The following is an 18,414-nucleotide window of genomic DNA, read 5'->3' on the forward strand; positions in this document are numbered from 1 at the left end:
GACCCTGACGTTAACTTGAAATTTGTGGATAAATTCGATTAGGTAGTTCTAATAAAACAAAGAACGAGGTGAAGGAAATGGTGGGAGAGTCGACTTGCCGGCGGTCCGCCATGACAGTCGAGACGCCTTGACGTCACACAGCACTCTAGTGGGGCGGGGCCCGTAAACAGAGGAATCGAAATAAAGGCTCGGACACTCATTTTTAACTCGCGAATATCTCCAGTTTTTCCCCATAAAGTCAAAGGTAGGGTTTGCGTTGCAGTTTCAGAGGAGCTCGGAATGCCGTACGTGGGAATTGTTGCAGGCCTGGGCGAGTTCTTGCAATGCTCCCGCGACGCCATCACCACCACCGCTCTATATGTGTGTCGGAACTGTGTGTGCGTGTAACATTAACCAGAGGACAAAATGGCGAAATTGGCGATTTTTCTTCTGCCGACATTGGTCAGGAGTTCTAAGAGAGCAACCGGTTCGAAATGCTTTGTCGACCCCCGGGGGAGTTCGTGTATTTGACAGTTTTAGTCTCTTAAACGGCGTGGGGCCTCCGCGAATTGAAGTAAAATTTGCCTGTTTGAATCCTTTCATAGTGATGGGCCCTGAACTACACCCCCCGGCCCCCCAATTCATTTTTTCTCGACATCCAATAGTGTGAATTTGGTGTTATTCATTTTATTATTTTGATTTTCGGTTTTGTTGGTTTTCGATTCATTTAAACTTTGCTGCCACCGTATGCATATCGTTCTGGACATCAGGGTAGATATTTATTAGTACGTTACCGAGTTTCCCTAAATTGCATATTGAAAAAAACATGTCCCTAGTAAAAGCAAGAACCCAGAATCGAACCCTGGACCTCTGTACTGTGAGGCGGACGTGTTCACCAGTAGTCACGGTGCCGCACCTGTGATTGCCTAGTTTAGGTTTTTTTTCTTTTAAATCACACATTTGTTGGTGAACAGCAATTGGGAAAACGTGACTGTAATACACTATGCAAAATAAAATTGTCTGATACTCGATTGGAATAATAGAATTATTGATCATAAAAGTACCTGATAGTGACAGCCCTGCATAACAGATAACTTTGAAAGAATAGGGGTCGAGTATTGTACCTCTTTTCACATTTGTTGAGCAGTTCACACTAGGGCTGTCACAAACTTTCTATCTTTTTAGAATCGAGGATTGGTCAAAATAAAAGTTAGGTAGTCATGCACAAGATGTTGGATCGCCTAAGCAGCTTTATGTAGCGTCCTGTATGTATGTGAAGCAGCATTGGCATTGTCTATTTTTTTCCTAAAACATTTGCAGATCGCCCTCCTGTGATGCCGATTCGCCGAGCAGCAGCAACTCCAACGCAGGAGAAACCCCCTTCGGCTGCAGTAGAGATAGGTGAGGACCGCGAAGAGGATCAACTCCGAGCTTAAACATGGCTATTTATGAAGCAACATAGAGCCAAAGTAACCTTCCGTGAATTTCCTTTTTTTTTTCATAATGATGATCAGGGAACGAAGACACCCCCAAGGAGTCTCCATCCGTTGAAGGTGATCCACCCGTGTCCTCCGCAGAGACCACTGCCAAGAGCGAGGCAAAGGCATGCGACGCGGCTGAGAATGGCGAGAAAGCGGACGATGGGGCCTGTGACAAGTTGGATGACGGGACAGAGAAAAAAGAGTGAGTTCTCCACAAGTGCACCCAGGCACCACAACGGGGGACCTGCTGCGATATTTCACTCTGATAGCTCTTTTATCTGCTCGCATGGTCCATAGCTCCGCCCTGTAATGGCAGGCTGCTCGCTCCTCCCTGGTGCGATGTTACGTTCCCACTGTGAGGTGATTTTAGATTGCAGATCAGATGATTAGAAACAAAAGGTTTGGTTGACTCGAGGGTAAAGGGCTTTCAAGCGATTAAAATATTTAATTGCATTTTTTGCATTGTTAACCCATAGTTAATCTCACTTTTCTTTTTATTGTGAAAACATCTTCTGGTCTATTATTTTAGCTTTTCCTGACTGTGGTAACATCGCTTCTTGTTCTTCTGAGCAAACGGGAGTGCACTAAAGTAGCTACGACTTATTTATTAAGACAGATGTTCTCAAATTTTCAGTTTATCCGGACAGAGTGACAAATGCAAGGACTGCGTGGCTGGCCAGTGCGCAACGCACTGCTATGTTCTCCTACTAAGGTGAGGATGCGATAGAGATAAGGATGGGAACCATCACAGTGAAATATCGCTCCTTGGCTTTGATGAGCTATGACAGTCAATTCTCCTCGCTGTCTCTTCTTCCAGGCTGAAGGATGGCTACAAGTACAAGAAAGCCAAAGTCAAGAAGGTGAAAAGGACCATCCCAGTCTGGGCCAGCGTCACTGCCAGAAAGAAGCTTCCTGTTTCCAATTACGCCGGCACGCAGAACAGACTGGATCATCTCCTCATCGAAGCCATCACGGTGTGTGTGTGTGTGTGTGTCTGTGTGTGTCTGTGTGTGTCTGTGTGTGTGCGCGTGTGCGCGTGCGCGCACACATGCAAGTCAAGTGAAGGTTCATACATGTCAAAACCTTCTTTTTGTACAGTCACAAGGATCTGGAGTTTCCTACCAGTCGGTCATAAAGTACATTGCCAAAAAGTGCCCCGACATGGAGTTAGACAAGAAGAAGTTTCACATCAGGAAGGCGATGAAGAGGCATCTGGAGAAGGGCACCATCAAACAGGTGAAATAGCCAAATCAAGACGCCCGTTTAAAACCTCCTTCGCTGCTCATCACAACACGTTTTTCTTCCGCTGTGCTCTTAGCTGAAGGGCAAAGGCCTCTCGGGCACTTTCGCCATCGGGAAGATGACCTCTGCGTCCAAAGTAAGTGCCTGTTCCTGCAAGAATTGATGTCACAAATGCTGATGGTGATGATGGCGGTTGGTGTGTGTCACAGAAGGCCGGCTCTAAGCAGGAGGCGCTTGGAGACGCTCTGCCGCTCATCATTACACGTCTGTGTGAGCCCAAGGAGGCGTCGTACCTGCTGATTAAGAAGTACTTGGAGCAGCACTTCCCCAGTTTTAACATCGAGAACAGGTGTGTGTGTGTTGAAGGACATTCTGCTATGTGGGTCTTAAATTGAATACATTCTTCTCCTGCCCTGTACTCAAAAGCAATTGTAGGCATTTGTTGTTTCCATTCTAATGTATATGCTGCTGTCACAATGTCAAATTGCAGATTGCTGTGTGAAAGTAAAATTCCGCCTTACCGCGTTCTGTATACCATGCTGAATCTTCTGTTGGGGAACTTTGGCTTGATGTACCGTCAATGATTCCCCCCCAGACCAGAAGTCCTGAAGTCGGCCCTGGTGAAGGCGGTGGAGCGAGGACAACTGGAGCAAATTACAGGGAAGGGAGCCTCCGGAACGTTCCAGGTAAAGTCACCGTCATTTCTACACATCTAAGTATTGTAAACCTTCATATAACTGCAAGTAATGCAAGCATTTTTAATTCAAACCGTTTTATCACAGCTGAAACGTACCGGCAACCAAGTGCTCCTGAAAGGCGGCACCTTGGAGGACGCCATCTTGGCGGCCATCACGGCTATGAACGAGCCCAAGACGTGCAGCACCACTACACTGCGCAAGTATTTAGTTGACGCCAACAAGGATGCCAAGGAGTACCAGCTAGGTGAGTCTGGCCCCCTCTAGAGGACATGCCTGTAAAACCACAACATCGCCAGCCATGTTTTTGTATGACAAAAGACAAACTGAATGTGTATACTGTTAAGTGGCCAATCTGAGGAGGACCCTGACAAAATGTAAAGTCCTCGGCTGGATGGAGCAGATCACCGGTCATGGTTTCACGGGGACTTACAGGCTCTGTTTTCCGTTCTACCCAAGGTAATACTTCTTGTTCAAAAAGCTTTTTTTTCTTCAAAATTAAAGTATCTCAATATGAATTTATCACTGGTGTTCTGTCTACATTGACTAAATGCACAAAAAGGCCAATCCACACTTTCCATGGAAATAAATAAAATAAACATCTAGACCTCTCAACTATTAGTGCAGACTACCACTGCCCCGCTTTACTTAAGAAAAAAAGACAATTCATTCATTTGCCTGTGTTCAGCCCAACTACCTTGTATCCGGACAAGTTCAACAAGGTGTCCACCAAGCCCTCCTCCAGGTCCAGGCGGAGAGCTGCATCTGAACAGGAGGAGGAGGAGTCCGAAGAGGATGAGATGGAAGACTCTGAGGACGAAGCTCCCGTGCGAAAGAGGTGCGTGCTCCAACTGTTCTCTTATCGTTCCAATAGTTATTGTGCACCCCCAAACCGAATTTCTATTACTACCTATTTATAAAACATGAGTTGAGAATGACTTTTAATCATTTTGATGTTCAAGTCTGTGACTTGTTTTGATTTGACTGCAGGTCCACAAAGAGACCCCCTCCCAGGGTCCGCCAGCTTCCTGCTGCCAAGAAGGCCAGCACAGACAAAGGACGCCCCCTGGCCAAAACTTCTCCCGCCAAGAAAGTGGCGGCCAAGAAGGTGACTAAAGCCAAGGCATCGGCTTCTAAAGCCACCACGCCCGTCAAGAGGCGAGCAGCTGCCAAGAGGCCAAAGACGCCCACTGTTAAACGCTTGAACAGACGGGGATCCAAGCGACCTGCCACCCCGGAAGAATCGCCGGAGGAAGAGGAGCCCAAGGAGAAGAAGCCTGAATTGAAAAAGGAGCCCGTGGCCCCGAAGAAGCGGGGTTCTGCAAAGAGCTCCAAGCCACCATCACCAGCCAAGCAGCCCTCTAAAAGAGGCGCTGCCAAGCGTTCAAAGCAGGAAGAGCCAGCGGAGCCTGAAGAGCCAGCGGAGCCTGAAGAGCCAGTGGCCAAGAAGCCAGCAGGGAGAGCAAAGTCCAGGCGCTCTGGAGCTGATGCTAGCGGTAAGCCCCCTGCCAAAAAAGCAGCTCCTGGCAAGGGGTCCACCCGGAAGTCCAAGAGAGGAAAGAACTGAGCCCTGAGTCTGTCACCACCTCCGTTTTCATCAGTGCTCCCTTATTTGTCTTCCCCTTTCTTAATGGGGCAGTAGTTTCTTTATTTTTCTCATATCCACCATAGAAGAAGGTGGTACCATCAGTTTGCTTTTAATACGTTTGTAGAGAAGCGCACTTCAGCTCAGGCCTGACATCCTATAAGTGAGGGCCATGTAGCTTTCTTTTTGATTTTTTTTTTTTTTTTTTTTTTTAATTTACCTGGTCCGCTCCGTGTTGGCAGCTGGTTTTATTCCAGGAAGTGAAATGGTCATTTTAGTTCAGACCTTGAGCCTGTTCTAACACTGTGGTTCAAAGAAGCAGCCTGTTAAAAAATACATAAATATGCGTTGTTGCTGTTCTTATACGTCCAAACATCAAATGTCCCATGTTTTATTTTTATGTATATACATATGAATGTATGTGTGTGATAAAGAACTGGTTTTAATGCTTCACAGCTGTAATTCGGTTCGCAGCTCCATGTTGTGAATAAGGAAAAAGCTGCTTAGGGTAGCGTCTCCACCCCCTGCATGTGTATTTTTTGTGTTGTTAAGCCTTCTTTCCTAGTAATAAAATGGCTCTTTGTACACTTCCCCCCCTTTGCCTCCCATACACAAGAACATATACAATAAGTTATTTTTTTCAGTGCATTAGCTGTACATGTACAGTACTTTGATATTGTTAGTTTAGATTTTCTTACATTTTGATGTATTGAGTGGGTGAGGGGAGCTCTCTTCGGTGCTGGTTTGAACAAAAATGAAAGAAACAGAAAATGTGTGCCAAGGCAATGTAACTATCACACTGAAAAAAGACAATACACAATGCTGGATGAAGTTCTTTTATGACTAAATTACAGTAGAATGAAACTGACCTTTTTATTACTAAAATAATTCAAATTAAAAAAAAAAAACCAAAGGTATAGAATAAAACATTATTTCCACAACTAAAATGATAATATACATTTATTTTTTTAATTCCAAGTTTCTAGACTGATTTAATTGTGAGCAAACTTTCTTAGACCTTAAAGTTTAAAAGAAACAGCACATTTATTCATTTAGCCGTGAGCGTGATAACAATTAGGGGGCGGGGCGATTTGGAATTCCATCGCGTGGAGGTGTGCTACTTCCGCCTTCTGACTTGTGACGTCGCAACCGTTAACAAGTAGCAATGTGAGAGGTGCGAACCGAGAGGCAACACCAAGACGAAAAGCACATAACTTCGCTTCCCGTTCCTCGACCTCTCCTCTAGCCCAACACCCACCTGCTATCTCGGCTTGAACAGAATACCTGGGTCGAAGCACCAGCCGAACTCGGACAGCCGGACTTCAGGTGACTAAAGGCGGCGGGGGCGTCGACGAAGACGATCTCGGTTGAGAAGGGAGACGGTCCGCGACTGTTGAGACACTTTTGACTGTTGTTTTTTATGGAGGAAACTTGTCAAGATAATTCGAAGAGAATACCTGATGTGAGACTCTCAACGGGATCACCAATATTTGAGTGATGTTCCAGTTATTTATTATCTTTCTGTGTGTTCACAATTGTCATGGTGATCGTTCTGGTGTTTTTCTAACTAGGCTGTATGTATTTCTTTTGTTAACGTTGATTTCTCCGACGGCCCAAAAAGGCACCACCGCGATCGGTTAAAAGAGAGGAAAACGAGAGAGGAGTGAGGTGCGTACATGTAAAAAAGGCGGTTCTGTATGAGAGAAATTGAAGAGGAATAAAACACCCTTTTGGAAACCAAAACTTGTCCCTCGTCGTGACTCGGAGCCGCAACACTGACTTAGAATGTTTTAATTAGCTGTCTTCATTATATCTGCCAACAACTTGCTTGTGTGTATTTGTGGAATATGGTGAGACGCAACACAAGAAAAATGTCATCCATGATCCACTTTCTATACCACTTCCAGTTTGGGATTTTTTAAAAATTTTATAACTGTTTTCCCCCAGATGAAATAGTGTGAATAATTGACAAACTAGATTGGAATTTCCGTGTCTACTTTGAGTACATAGCATAAAATTTGAACACTGTTCAAGTAACACATGTCCAAGTGGTGCTTGGGATGTGTATAATTGCAATGTGGACCTTCAAAGTGGATAAAAATCCAATGCTTATCAGTATCTATATCAGTGTGAGGGCATCCTAAACGCAGAGATTGGCTATATGCCTTTAGTCTGTCGGTGTTCCTCTTTTGGTTTGATTTGACAAGATAAAGTTGACAAAAACTGCTGTTCAACTTAACAGTAAATAGAATTCTTCCTCTTTGTACATTGATGTGAACTATATGCATATGTGCAGAAATCTCCAGACGGCATGGGAGAAACAGCAGTTAGAGAGGATGGTGCAGTGAGCCAGCACTATTAGTATATTACCGCCATTATTCGACATCTAATGCTCCATTTTGGCTCCAAAGTATGTCGGGTCGTTTTCGGTGGACAACATCTGCCTCGATGATCAGATGGAGCAGTTGCACAGGAACCTGAAGACCCTGAATGTAAGTCCTGCTGCTTGACTTTCAAATTGTTCCAAGTTCAAAAGCATTTTTTTTTCCCCATCCATTTTCTGTACCACTGTACTTCTGCTGTCAGACATGCAAGAAAAGTAGTTCTGTATCCCTCAAGTTCTCCATCAAAGCGTGAAAATGTACAACGAGGATGAAACGGTATGGATGTTTATTTCATTTTTTTTCTAACTGCACTTAACAATGGTTATGTGCTCCAACCTGTCTTCCGTCCTGCAGACCCTTCTGATGGCCCACGCCCTTCGTAGACTATCACTGTCCACCGCTCGGCCCAGCGACTCCCATTTCGCCTTCGTCTCCCACAACCCGGGCAGCGCCGACCCCCAGCTGTACTGCCATGTTTTCAGATCCTAACAAATCCAGCGCCCACTAGCGTCCGGTCTTTATGCAACAGTGCCCCTCACAGGGAAATGGCTGCTAACGTTAGCATGGTCGCTAAAGTTAGCTTGGGTGTGGTTGTCCCGCCTGGGAGGGTCGCGACCGGTAAGACAAGATCGGACGGGTTCTGATCAGGGATCCTGCGGTGACGATTGCATCTTTTTTTTTCAGAGCCGATGACATCGATTTTGTTGTCTTGTTTTTTCGCTGGCTAGTGATTTGCTTGAGGAGGAGGCGGAGTTCTCAAATATGTACATGTATGTATGTAGGCTAAAATATGTACATAAATGTCATTCACAGCAGTGAGTTATGGACAGGCAGAAATCTATTAACTACATTCGACTGAATATATGTGTGCGTGCGTGTGTGTGTGCGCGTGCACATCCTGGAAAGTGCTGCTGCTGTTCAGACTGCAAAGCAAACACAGTGAGCAGACTCAGCACACATTGACACGCGCACACACACACAGTCGGCCTGTAAAGTCCCCCCCCCACTTCCCACTCAATTCCTTCCCTGCTTCCTTTCTTAGTGTCTGTTTCCTACTTCGTCTGTCCTTCCGTGATCTCCCTGATGATGCATTTTGATTGCGAGGAGAACGGCCGGTTATGACTGTTAATCATCCTGGGACACAGCTTCAAAAATGTTTGGATGATGATGGTTGACACATAATGATGATTTTTTTTTTGTGTAGCGAGTATGTTGCAATACATCCACTCTTTGCCTTGTTTTGTGCTAGTTTAGCTTAGCATTGTTGTAGTTTTTAATGTTTTGCCCTGCACACGTCGGTATCGTTCTGTTTTTTTTAGTGCCCAATCAACCCTGAGTGTGTCTTGCGCTAATCGCGGCATCCACCCGTGTGCCTTCTGCGTTTTCATCCCTTATGCTTTTATTGCATCATATTGCCTCCAACATTAAAAAAATAAAGGAATAATCAAGGAAAGGAATAATCATGAGTTGGTCAAGTCGTAATGCTGCATTTGAAAAAAAAAAAAAAAACATAGCGAGGACATGATACCTTGATTTAAAAGAAGGCATTTGATATTCAGTGGAGCCTCCAGTGGAACACGCCCGGCTGACACTTTTCCCTGCAATTTGCCGCTTTCTCGGTTTTCTGAAAGGCACCGTCCGCCTTGCGTCGAAATGCTGCATGGTGTCAAATGTCAAACATTTTAGGTGGACCCAAATGCCTTCTATTATTTCTACTTTTATTCCGAGCTTCCAGAAGCTTTCTCAGCGAGGCCCACGCGTGGGAAAATCTAGCGCATAGTAAAGCCGGGCAATTGGAGGTGAGGGGGATGCTAGCAGTTCACTTAATTACACATAATTTCAATTGAGCTTCTGCTCTTGCACGTCAACGCAAACTGCATCATGTGCTGTGATGCTTTGATGGGGACTAATCAGAATGAGCATGCACGAATCAACACGCTTCTGTGAGTTTTTGTAACAAGTGGACCTTGTTCCACTTGTTTTTGTGTCTTTCCCTGAAGTGGCAAAGCCAAGATGAGGGCTGTTGAAAACACGCTAGTGATGATTAACTTTGTCCAGCATCATTATCTTTACACATTACGCAACAGTTGAGAACAACAACACTCAAGAACACTTTCACAACTTCATCCTTGCTCTTAGCCCAAAAGCTGCCTTCCATTTCATGGCCCTTTCAGCTTGCAGAGTAACTGCCTATCATCAGTTGTTGTCATAAGCATAAACTATTAATTCCTTTTCAAAACCATCTTGACCCCTCAAACTCCATTTTGGGGGGCTAAGGCCAGAATGGGCCCGATGCGCCGTTAATGATTTTCATGAGGATGTGATGGAACATGTAAAACTGATCACCTCACTCACAGCGCTACTCTGTGGTCATTGGTCCGTGAAGAAAGATAAATACCACCATAAAATCAGATAAGCCATTTTTTCTGGGAACATGTCAGTTGGAGTTTTCTTTCTTCAGACTTGGTGAAGCAGCATGAGGCCAGTTTGTCACCTCAACAATTGTACGTATATTGGTGTCCTAAACCAGTGGTCCCCAACCACCGGGCTGCGGACCGGTACCGGTCCGTGGGTCACTTGGTACCGGGCCGCCAAGCCGCACAGAAAAAAATAATAAATTATCGACGATCAATTAATTCAGGTCAAGACACTCGTCCCGGTCACGTGACATGTTTCCCCAGTCGAGCCCGCAAAGCTAATATGTGGCGACAGGCTAACTAACCAGGCAATGAAGCATTCAAAACTGCTTCAACACATGGAGACCAAGCATCCTGCAATAAAAGACAAACCTTAATCACTTCGGGTGTCATTGTCTCCGATTACGTCTAGATGGGACCGGCTCGTTTCTGAGAAACAAACTCAGTGCTCCCAATAATTCAACATAATGGTGAGTTTTATTTTTGTCATTTGTACTTGTTTTTATGTCAGTCGTATCATTTTATTTCATCGTATTTATATATTTATTATAAATGTATTATTTATTTATTTATATAAATGTATTATTTATTTATATAAATGCCGGTCCGCGAAAATATTTCTGACATGTAACCGGTCCGTGGCGCAAAAAAGGTTGGGGACCACTGTCCTAAACTACAAAGTCAAATTTTGGTATTCCTCAGTGTTTATTGCAATAGCACAGATACATGTTTTCAAATCAGATTTACACCAAATATCAGTAAAATGGGTAGATAAATACAAAAATAAATTAAGTCATACGTAAAACGAGAGGTGTTCCTTGAATGCTTGTCAAAGATAGCTTAGCATCAAATCAATGTAGGCAGCACAAACACTTTGATGATTGAGTGTTTAGCTGTTAGCGCTGAATGCTAACCATTGAGTGAGATTACAGAACTTCTGTTACAGTTCTAAAACCTTTTTTCCTAAACAATATAATCTGTTGTTTAGAACTCTATACTACAGATTGCTACCTATCATGAGTGCCACCTATATTACTACCTTCCTATGAAGCAAGATTCACAGTGAAACAAATCAATTTGAATCAGTCGGAGTTAGCCAAAAATGCTCAGTGAAGATTCCCAACTTCAAGAATTTTCTTTAACTACATTTATTGCTTTTTCATATTTGGTCCACCCTCTGCCGAAGGAGTTCCAGCTGCCTCGCTACCTCGTCAGGCAGGTCCTCGTTCACCTGCGTGGCAAAGTACTTTGCAACCTCTTCTGCCTCGTTCTGCCAGAAAGCCCGGTCCAGAGCAAAGAGCTGGTCCAGGTCCACCGGGTCCCTCAGGCCATCCAGGTCTAGGGAATCATGGGACGGTAGATAACCCACGGCGGAGAGCCTAGCTCCGGCCTCGCCATTTAGCCGGCGGAACACCCAGTCCAAGACACGGATGTTTTCGCCAAATCCGGGCCAGAGAAAACCAGCGGTGGGACTTTTGCGGAACCAGTTGACGTGGAAAATCTTGGGCAGTTTGACATTGGGACGCTCCGCCATGCTCAGCCAATGCGAGAGGTAGTGACCAAAGTTGTAGCCAAAGAAGGGGCGCATGGCGAACGGGTCGTGCATGATCTCCTTGCCTGCGGCCAGGAATGAGGAGAAGTAAGTCGACTTCCCTTCTTCATGCTACTTCTTACCATTCGGTGGCAATAGATCAGATGTGCAGGTCCTGACCTAAACCTTCAAGCTTCTTCCGATACGTACCTTTGTGTTCTGCTGCGGCAGTGGCCTCTGAACGCATGGCGGCACCGACAAAGACCCCGTGCTGCCAGTTGAATGCTTCGTAGACCAGTGGCACACCTAAAAATAGGGAAGAAAGTTTTAGACATCACACATTCTTTAGGGGTCCTTTTGTGTTTACAGTATACTCGGCTTTCTCTGGTCCAAATTTGTCGATGATCTGTAAAATTGGTTCATTTCTTGTAGTGGCTCATGTGCCTTTCCAACCGCGTAAGAAATGTCCCAAGACATCTTGTCTGGAACCTCGAGTCTCCTGCTCACCTTCAGGCCGGCGTCCCCCGAAGATAATGGCCTCAATCGGGACACCTTCGGGCGATTCCCACAGTGGGTCGATGATTGGACACTGATCAGCCGGAGTGCAAAAACGGGAGTTGGGATGGGCACAAGGTTCTCCTAAAGAAACAAGCAAGGTTGACTTGCTTTAGCTTGTTATCTCGACTGATCGACCTACATTTTTGGATTTTGTTGTTGTTGTCTTTGGTTTTCATTGATGTTTTCACTGAGGCTCACCATCTTGCGGGCTCCAAGGTTCGTTCTTCCAGGAAGTAACGGTGACATTCTGGGGCAGAGACTCATCCATGCCTTCCCAGTGCACGCCTCCATCGCTGGTCTCTGCCACGTTGGTGAAAATGGTGTTCTTGGCAATGGTGGCCATGGCATTGGGGTTGGTCTTGGCGGAGGTGCCCGGTGCTACTCCAAAGAAGCCGTTCTCTGGGTTGATGGCTCGCAGACGACCTGATGAGAAGGGAACGACAGGAGCAATAAGAAAAAGAAACATCGGAGAGGAACCGCGGACACCCTATGACTCTGAACCTTGGTGGTCAAACTTCATCCAGGCAATGTCGTCTCCCACGCACTCCACCTTCCAGCCGGGCAGCGTGGGGCTCAGCATGGCCAGGTTGGTCTTCCCGCAGGCACTGGGGAATGCCGCTGCAATGTACTTCTTCTGGCCTGCGGGGTTGGTGATGCCCAGGATCTGAGCCAGACACAAATCAATAGCAATTCCGCAGGGTGGTTTCTGGCAGACTAATGAGACAATTTGGCGTCCTACCAGCATGTGTTCTGCCAGCCAGCCTTCCTCCTTGGCGAGGCGTGAGGCGATGCGAAGGGCGAAGCACTTCTTGCCAAGCAGAGAGTTGCCCCCGTATCCGCTCCCGAAAGAGATGATCTGCCGGCGTTCTGGGATGTGGGCGATGAGCGTCTGCTTGGGGTTACAAGGCCAGTTGTTCACCAGAGGCCCTTAAGACAGGAGACGTGCAGTCTTAGATCTTCGCCTCCAGTCAAGTTGTGAGAGGAGTCGGCATACTTTGAAGTGGCAGCGGGCAGCCAACCGAGTGCAGACATCGGACAAAGTTGCCGTTCACAAGGACGTCCAGAACCGCCTTCCCCATCCGGGTCATCACCCTCATGCTAGCCACCACGTAGGGCGAGTCAGTCAACTCCACACCCATCTTGGACAGCGCCGATCCAACGGGTCCCATGCTGAAAGGGATCACGTACATGGTGCGACCCTTCATGCAACCCGGGAAACGCTGGGAGACAGCTTTGTCGAGCTCCTCGGGTGACATCCAGCGGCCCAGTTGGCTGACGCCACCCTCCAGAGGCGTAGGCACCGTTTCACGGCGCTCGCGGGTCACGATCACCGTCCGACTCTCCACGCGGGCTACGTCCCGAGGGTCCGTCCTGGCCAGCCAGCTGCAGAAGGGAAAAGCTCAAGTTGAGGGAAGTACAGGAACACGTCCGCTGAAGAGTCACGCAAATGGGGAGCATGAATAAAAGAGTTGCAACAAGTGAGGGAAGGGAAATTCTGGGGGAAGTGAAAAGTGAAGGAAATGTGTGAATTGGAAAAAAAACAACCTGTTGATTCATGGTCTCAACACTTGAGTGGTTACTTTTCTAAAAAGCCTGGTGTGTGTAACGTGGAAGGGGATTGTTTTGGCTGGTTTTCTTTCAGCTCTGTTGTACACGGACAAGCGCGACAGCCTTAACAGTCCAGACTCCCTGCAAGAATTTCATGCGCTCCACTACACCTACCAGTTGTGGTACTTGGGCAACTTCTTGATCAGGCCTTGCTCCTCCAGCAGGGCCAGGATGGCCCGGTTCTCCTCGTCGGAGCCATCGCAGATGTGGAGGGCATCTGGCTGGCAAAGCGTCACGTTGGCTTCCACAAACTCCCTGATGGGCGGACTGAGGGCGCTCAGCTCGCCCTGCAGAACCTGAGGCCTGTCCCGCTTTGAGGACTGTAGCTGAGGAGGCATCACGATCGACTCTGACAAAGGGGAAGATGCTGGAGGATGAGAAGGAGAAATGTTCTTGGGTCAAAGAAATACTGACAGTCAATTAGAAACTCAGTACAGAATGAAAAAATAAACGAGACAGAGAAATAACCACCTCACATGGTGACAAAAGTGTATCACAAACTAACCAAGTAATCAACGAGAAATACTTGTAACCGAGAATGAAGTAGTGGACAACACCAAATGAAGCAAATGACCAACAAATGAACTCATTAACCAACTATGTAAATAAACCACCCAATGTACAAAGCAAGCAACCAATGAATAAATTAATTAACTAACTAACTAACTAACTAACTAACTAACTAAATGAATAAATGAATAAATGAATAAATGAGCTTGAGAACTAGCACAAAGCAGACGAACAAACCAGCCATCAAACAAATGAACTTCCTAATTAGCTGATGAACCAAATAACCAAGTTGGTTGCTATCAGACTGACTGGCTGCCTTGTATAACATCTACAAGGTAAAAAAACTACTGAAATAAGCATATATAACCAACTGACTATTTGGTGACTTGGACATGCACAAGGAGATGTTCTGTATCCTGGACTTTGTGGAATGCCTCACGCGACTGATTTACTCCTCTATTATTCGAGAAAGGAAGTGACAAGTGATAACATAAAATGTGATTTGTCTGGTGAAGAAGTGAAGATGACCGACCTGATTTATCGTGTTTCCGCTGTGGTGATGTCATCCACCGCGTGTATGCCTGTGTGCGTGTGTCTCACTAAGTTGCGCTCTTTTTATCCTTTGGCATATCACACGTGAGGGCAGGGCCTGGCCCAGGTAGGGGGGGGGTCTCAAGTGCGGCCGGACCAAGTTGTTCTTTACGAAGTGAATGATTCATTCCAGAACCCTTTGAGCCGTTGACCGGAGTGGTTTGATGAAGACTTTACAGCCTATTGATTATTGATCATCTTATCTGCAGCCCCCACCACAGCACAGATAAAACATACCATAATGAGCAGCAGTTGCCTTTGAACTTTGACCTACTATGACGTAAGTTGACGGTGTGACTCCGTCACTGGATAGCAGCTCCGCATTGTCTTTCGGTCCAGCCTTTTCCAGCCGCTGCTATGTTTTCTCAATGTCAGCTTTCTGTATCTAACTGCTAGCTCCTGAATTTCCCCCCGGCGATCAATAAAGTACCGACCGACCGTCCGTCCGTCCGTCCTCTTCGGCAATACCTGTCATGCAGGGGCTTTCCTTTCCATGACAGTCCATCTGGCTCTTTCTTCTTACTGAGCTCCTGTTGCCTGAAACCTCTACAAGGCAGGAATTCTTAGAGACCTCTTGTTTCCTCCTAGATAGCACCCAGGACGCTCACTGATTCATGGCCCCCCTTTTTCCGCTTTGTGTCTAGGCTTGGGATGCTGCGCTTGAGATGGAACCATCTGTGGAGCCCCAGTTAAGACCCTCTGCTGTACGGTCGCCGGCAATTTTATGTACAGTATATATAGATCATACTATATCAGGGGTGGCCAACCAGTCAGAGACTAAGAGCCACATTTTTTTACTGTGTACCGCAAAGAGCCACATCATACACATGAGCACACATGAACTACCCCCCCCCCCAGATGCTCGGTTTTAAATGGGCCACATTTAGCTGTGCATTTTTTCCCTGCCATTTGAGAACGAAATTGACACTAATTGTTTCCTCGAATGGGTTTGCCCCTCCTCCTTTGCGGGATTTCACCTCATGCGCATGCGCGTTTGACGAAAATACCATATTGAACTCAAGCGAAGCGAACACGCAGCGTTTGACGAAAATACCATATTGAACTCAAGCGAAGCGAACACGCACAAAAACAAACAAACCCACAAATGTTGATATGAACGTAAAGGAGCCGCATGAAACCCGGCAAGGAGCCGCATGCGGCTCGCGAGCCGCGGGTTGGCCACCCCTGTACTATATTGTATGTATCATTTCATATACTGAATACTCATGGTGTTCTATGGTGTGTGTTTTTTTTGCACATTCATTATTTCATTGGTTAGTTTGCTAATTTATTTGTTGTTTGGGAGTTGGTTATTTGGTTGGTTAGTTTATTTGTTCATTCTTTGTTCACTTAGTCATTTATAGTAGTTAGCTAGATTCTCAGTATGTCTGTTATTTAGGTATGTAGTTAGTTAGGTAGGTTGCCAGTTAGCTAGCACTAGCTTGCTATCTAGTTAGCTACTTAGCAGGTTAGTCAAAGTCAAAGTCTGCTTTATTGTCAATCTCTTCACATACCAAGACACACAAAGAAATCGAAATTACGTTTCCACTATCCCACGGTGACATAGTACACGATATACATACAAGTAAACAACACAAAATAAAAACAAGAAGGCACAAACAATGAATAATAAGAGTGCTGAATAAATAATAAATAAACAAATAACACAATAAATAAGAGGAGCAAAACGGAGCAAGTGTGCACACAGCAGACAGTCAGAATATAGCGCAAAAGCACAGGACGCTACGCAGAAGGGGGGAGAGAGTTCAGGATCCTAACAGCCTGGAGTATGAAGCTGTTGGTGAGTCTGGTGGTGCGGGAGCGCAGGCTCCTGTACCTCCTCCCAGAGGGCAGAAGAGGTTAGCTATTAAATTGGAAGTTAGTCAGTCAGTTTAGTTTATTTAGGTATGTATTTATTCAGTTACTTATCATTTATTTGTTTTGGGATGGTGACTAAACAGATCCAGGAGTTTGAACTGTAGTAAAATAAAAATTAAAAAAATGTTTTTTTGTGAGAGTTGGCACTCACTTTTGTCATGTGCATTAAAAGTTAAAGTCCCAATGATCGTCACACACACATCTGGGTGTGGTGAAATTTGTCCTCTGCATTTAACCCATCCGCGTGTGATTTTGAGCCATCCCCTGGGGGAGAGGGGAGCAGTGAGCAGCAGTGGTGCCACACCCAGGAATCATTTGGTGATCCAACGCCGCAATTCCAACCCTTAATGCTGAGTGCCAAGCAGGGAGGCAATGGGTCCCATTTTTATAGTCGTTGGCATGACCCGGTCGGGGTTTGAACCCACAACCTTCCAGTCTCAGGGCGGACACTCTACCACTAGTCCACTGAGCTGCTACCACCATGCTCTACAGGTGTTTGTGGTGAACATACTTTGCCCTGTGTTTTAGTATCTACAAACAGGCAGGAAGCAACTTGGTGATCACGACACGGTCACATTACAGAGTGCATGACATAAGTGCTGTGTTTAATGGCCTATGTGCTCAAGTGCAATCCTTAAGCCACCAATTCAAAGACTTTGGAGACGCCCCCAATGTTTACTTCAACACATGACATCGCAACTCAATTAACCTTAACAAGAACAAACATTTGCAAACCAAGAGATTTTCAACCCTTGTTCTTTTCGACCTTTTTTTTTTTTTTTTTTACAAATAAATTCTATTGGTTTTGAGTTGTAATAATTTTTCTTAAATCGTCAACATAGTTTGTTAGCTAGCTTGTCATCTATTCATTTATTTAGTAAGTTACTTCTTTTGATAAGTTTGTTTGTTGGTCAGCTGGTTAGTTTGTTAATTCCTTAGCTTTCTATCAAGTGTTAGTCAAAAGCTAAGTAAGCTAAGCGCATTGAATTTCACTCAGCATGTCGCCTCTTGACTGCAACATCAGCATGCACATCAGTGTTGCAATGCAAACACACGTCAATGAATAACACACACAAACACACTTACACACACACTTAAGGTTAGTGACGTCAAGGCGTGTATCAAGGTTCACATACTACCAATGGTGCACAAGTATATGGCTGAAAACAAACATGTTATTGTTCAGGTGCTGTAAACTTTTTCTGTGCATGTCTACATTGTATTTTGTTTATTTATCGATCAAAGAATGCATCCAAGGTCGCACTACAGCCTGAATGATTGTGTCATTTGTCAAGACGGTTGGGTACAGGTTACTTCTGTCAGAATTTTCAGTGATTTTTACCGGCTGTACATGTCCCGCAAATTGGGCCTAAATTTCCATATTTTTTCCCCTATTTACTTCCTCCCAATTATTTTGACCAAACTCAATATCATCACATTCTTGCCAAATAATTCTTCCTTGATTGAGCTACATATTTTCAATTTTTCACTTCTCCAGCATGTCCCACCCACTTCTTTGATCCAAGCTTCATATTTTCTCTTTTCAATTCTTGTGCGTGTCCCAATGCCTTTGTCCGTAGCAGTTGAGCGCGCCACTTCAATGTGCAGTACATTTGATAGGAGCATCACCTTGAGTTAATCTAGTGTAGCGACACCTCTGTTTTTTTTTGACAGCTCAAAGTTGACTTGTGACTCTGTCTGCTACGCCTCCCCTGCCGTCATGAAAAGGGGAAAAACAAATTCAATTGTTTTTATTATAGTCATTTTCCTTTTAATTTCAATAATTTTGTATCATTTTGAACCAAAATCGCTGAATTTTTATAGTTATTTTAAAACCGAAGACGATTCGCTCGGAGGAGCCTACGTCACCTGCGTGAAGCTGGCCCCCCACCCCACGCAAAATTTAAGCAAAATAGTCTGTTTCGTTTGTGCTTCGTTTGTGCTGGTTTGTGCAG

The 18,414-nt window shown here is 45.3% G+C and overlaps 2 protein-coding genes and 1 long non-coding RNA gene across 4 annotated transcripts; 2 read left to right on the forward strand and 1 right to left on the reverse strand.

Annotated features, from left to right (window-relative positions):
* The first annotated feature begins 112 nt into the window (after positions 1 to 112).
* On the forward strand, positions 113 to 5,569 carry hp1bp3 (heterochromatin protein 1, binding protein 3). Of its 2 annotated transcripts, XM_037252535.1 has the most exons (13): positions 113 to 244; positions 1,300 to 1,380; positions 1,494 to 1,662; positions 2,095 to 2,172; positions 2,278 to 2,434; positions 2,559 to 2,696; positions 2,779 to 2,838; positions 2,912 to 3,051; positions 3,298 to 3,388; positions 3,485 to 3,644; positions 3,745 to 3,856; positions 4,086 to 4,235; positions 4,388 to 5,569. In XM_037252535.1, exons 2-13 carry the CDS (start codon positions 1,314 to 1,316, stop codon positions 4,962 to 4,964), a joined length of 1,899 nt encoding a protein of 632 aa, XP_037108430.1. In that variant the 5' UTR covers positions 113 to 244; positions 1,300 to 1,313; the 3' UTR covers positions 4,965 to 5,569. The 2 variants fall into 2 exon arrangements, with proteins under 2 accessions (XP_037108430.1, XP_037108431.1); XM_037252536.1 differs by lacking the exon at positions 2,095 to 2,172.
* Positions 5,570 to 6,055: 486 nt separating this feature from the next.
* LOC119123474 lies at positions 6,056 to 7,843 on the forward strand. The gene is made up of 4 exons (XR_005098061.1): positions 6,056 to 6,308; positions 7,279 to 7,474; positions 7,569 to 7,642; positions 7,721 to 7,843. It is a non-coding gene; the product is annotated as an uncharacterized LOC119123474 (long non-coding RNA).
* A 2,626-nt stretch (positions 7,844 to 10,469) lies between these two features.
* Positions 10,470 to 14,746, reverse strand: pck1 (phosphoenolpyruvate carboxykinase 1 (soluble)). The gene is made up of 9 exons (XM_037252532.1): positions 14,523 to 14,746; positions 13,595 to 13,847; positions 12,867 to 13,255; positions 12,612 to 12,799; positions 12,374 to 12,536; positions 12,071 to 12,295; positions 11,822 to 11,953; positions 11,525 to 11,620; positions 10,470 to 11,400 (listed from the first exon to the last, which is right to left on the reverse strand). The coding sequence occupies exons 1-9, from the start codon at positions 14,554 to 14,556 to the stop codon at positions 10,943 to 10,945; spliced, it is 1,938 nt and encodes a 645-aa protein (XP_037108427.1). The 5' UTR covers positions 14,557 to 14,746; the 3' UTR covers positions 10,470 to 10,942.
* Positions 14,747 to 18,414: the final 3,668 nt, after the last annotated feature.

This window comes from Syngnathus acus, chromosome 5 (assembly GCF_901709675.1).
Source record: "Syngnathus acus chromosome 5, fSynAcu1.2, whole genome shotgun sequence".
NCBI classification, from domain to species: Eukaryota; Metazoa; Chordata; class Actinopteri; order Syngnathiformes; family Syngnathidae; genus Syngnathus; species Syngnathus acus.